Consider the following 2,663-nt stretch of genomic DNA (forward strand, 5'->3'; position numbering starts at 1 on the left):
TCTTTTTCCAATCATTTTGGGTTTTTTTTTAAAAAGCAGAAGACGGTTGTTGAAGAAACGGTGTCATTCTCTCGTCTGGTTATGTAATTTATACAACATAATAAACTTCAATGTAAAGTCTTCAGGCCTGGTGTTTCCTATTATTAAAGCCTTACCTGGGGAGAAAGGAGGTGTCTTTCTTCCTCCCAGTTTTATGTCTTTTCGAGCTGCTGCCTCCAGAGACATTACAATAGACGAAAGCAGGAGCTATCATCAGAGCCAGACTCCGCTCCCACTCAGTGCTAACAATAACCTGTTACAAGCTGGGGCAGGCTTCTTCAGCTCCTACACGCTGGTCTCTATTTCTAGAAAGGGCACAAAATTCTGTGAGCGTACAAAGTATCTTTAAGGGGTGGAAGCCATACGCACGAACTGGTTGCTATTCTATTAAAAGCAAAAAGTGACGGGACCCTCAGCTGGTCTAAACCAGGACAGCTCTCCCTGACTGCTACCAGCTAAGGGCTCCATCACCAGACCGCCTTTGCGGGAACTTCAGCATGAATCAGAAAGCCAAGTACGTTTTCACCACACAGAAATTAAATGCACACTAGGTTTTGATCCTATGAAGCAGCTAAATGGTGGAAGACTCCAAGCGTGCAGCTGCATGCCCTCGCCTAGGTAACAAACCAACTCAACGTACTCCCAGGATGCGGTACTCGCAAGGCGCCGCTTAAAGGCACCCCAAAAACAGGGCACTGCTGGAGCAGCCCGTGCACACAGCCTGCTTTCCCCTGCTTTTGCTGAAGGCAGATCTGGAGGTCTGGCTTTGTGGCCAGTCACTGTTATGGCCATAGGCCCTGCCTGCCTCGGAGGGTCCTCTAGCACAGGAGTCACTGCAGGAGAGGCTGCAGGTCAGGCATGGCACAGCAGGTACTGACGAGGCCATTACCTCAGAGTCCTTCCCTCCCTTTCTACCAGAAAGCCTCTGAGATCAGCCTGTCTCCACGATGCTGCCTGCTCTGGCTGTGACCTCAATCCCAACGACACGCTTTCCTACTGATCTGTCTCAACGACCGGCACTGAACCCGCTCAAAGAGCAGGAATCAGAAGGCAGGTCCTGCTGAGGATAAGCAGTGGGAAAGAGGGGCTGTCATTATCCTCAGGCTCTTATCTGAAATGCCCTTTAATATTTCTCTACTTGGACCCGTTTGCCAACCCCTGGTAGAAAAAAAGATAGTTAATTCTTAAAAAAAATCGTCAAATGTTTGAAAAGCAGGGATGCGAGGCTTGATAGCTATTCAAATACAGGAACTTATTCATTCATACCAATACATACTAAGTTCTACCTATTCAGTCCCTCTAACCCACCCCAATGAAACCATTAGGTTCACTCAACCATGCCAAATGACTAACCAAACATCCCAAACATGCAAACAAATGTCCATGAGCTCAGAAATGTGCTCTACCACACTCAGCCCCTCTCTGCTGCCCAAAGAGATTGTAACTGTGACCTCAAAGTTAGGAAACCTGGGTTCAGACTGGCATCACCCCCGCCCTGCTGACGGCAGGAGGTGGCATGGTGCTCGGAGCATCGCACGGCCCCTGCGCCATCGCACGCTGAAGGACTCCGGACCGAGCTGAAAGAAGCCTTCAGAGGTGAAGGCTAAAGCTGTGCTTGTGCTCGTCGATGACCTTTATGAATATATCTGGTTTCTCCGCAACAGTATGAGTTGGTTTCTCTGCAGCCACGAGTCAGTCTTTATTTTCCACCTCCTGCAGTGAACCCCCCCCCCCCCATGTGTATGAAGTGCGTGTTGTGGGGGGACTTTCACCGACTTGACATTAAGAAAGCTTTGCCCAGCATGAATAGTAAAATGTAAATGAGTTGCACTAGTGAAAATTGCATGCCAGGTCACATACTTAACTCAGATTGTTTCGGGAATGCTACTGGAGAGCTTAAAAATGCACTGTTGGGACCTTTTCATGTCTCATAGCTAAGTAAACTAGATGCCACCCCAGAGAGCCAAAGCAATTTAAGAGGTAATAAATTTAAAAGCATTTGATTTTCTTTTATTGCCATCACTGGTTTGAGCTGCACCAGTGACTTACTGTATAGCGTTATGTTATTTTGTCCTGGCTCTCTACCTCCTCCTCTTCCTGCCTTTTGCCAGATCAGCTGGTGATGCCGTGCCTTTGGGAGTTGAAAAGACCTCAAATCAGCTAGGCATTTGCAATATATACCTAGCACAATGGAAAGAGCTGGTCCCAGTTGGCACTTCTAGGCATTCTTACAATTAAAATAGTCTAAAATAAACCTTGAACCATTTTGTTGTGTGTTCTTGTACTGCTTGTAAGTCTAGGGGACATTCTGAAAACCATAAAGTTCCTGCTCCACTAATGTAAAGCTCTGGCTCATGTCCTAACAGATGCAGAGAACTCAGACTTTAAATCACCTTTAAATGCTTTAAATCATGGCACTTCTGCAATGGTCTTTTTGGGTCCAGAATAAAGGTAATTTAACGGAGAAACTCCTGGAGGAATAAGAAGAGAGGAGTGGGCAATGGGTTTGTGGTATCTTAACAGAAACAAAGGCCAAGTTCTAGTCCTAAGGACACCCCACCAAGCCCAGCAGCAACATGCTCCAGCTGGCTCCAAGGAGCCTAAAGCAGTAATTTATTTTATTC

General features: G+C 46.7%; 1 protein-coding gene across 1 annotated transcript in view; it reads left to right on the forward strand.

Annotated features, from left to right (window-relative positions):
* Window positions 1-897: 897 nt before the first annotated feature.
* MCM5 (minichromosome maintenance complex component 5) overlaps window positions 898-2,663 on the forward strand; it is an 11,965-nt gene continuing 10,199 nt past the window's right edge. Inside the window, exon 1 of the mRNA XM_009647705.2 lies at window positions 898-909. Coding sequence (XP_009646000.1) covers window positions 898-909 — 12 coding nt within the window. The remainder of the gene's footprint in view (window positions 910-2,663) is intronic.

Source organism: Egretta garzetta, unplaced genomic scaffold (genome assembly GCF_000687185.1).
Source record: "Egretta garzetta isolate BGI_Z169 unplaced genomic scaffold, ASM68718v1 scaffold51, whole genome shotgun sequence".
Lineage (NCBI taxonomy): Eukaryota > Metazoa > Chordata > Aves > Pelecaniformes > Ardeidae > Egretta > Egretta garzetta.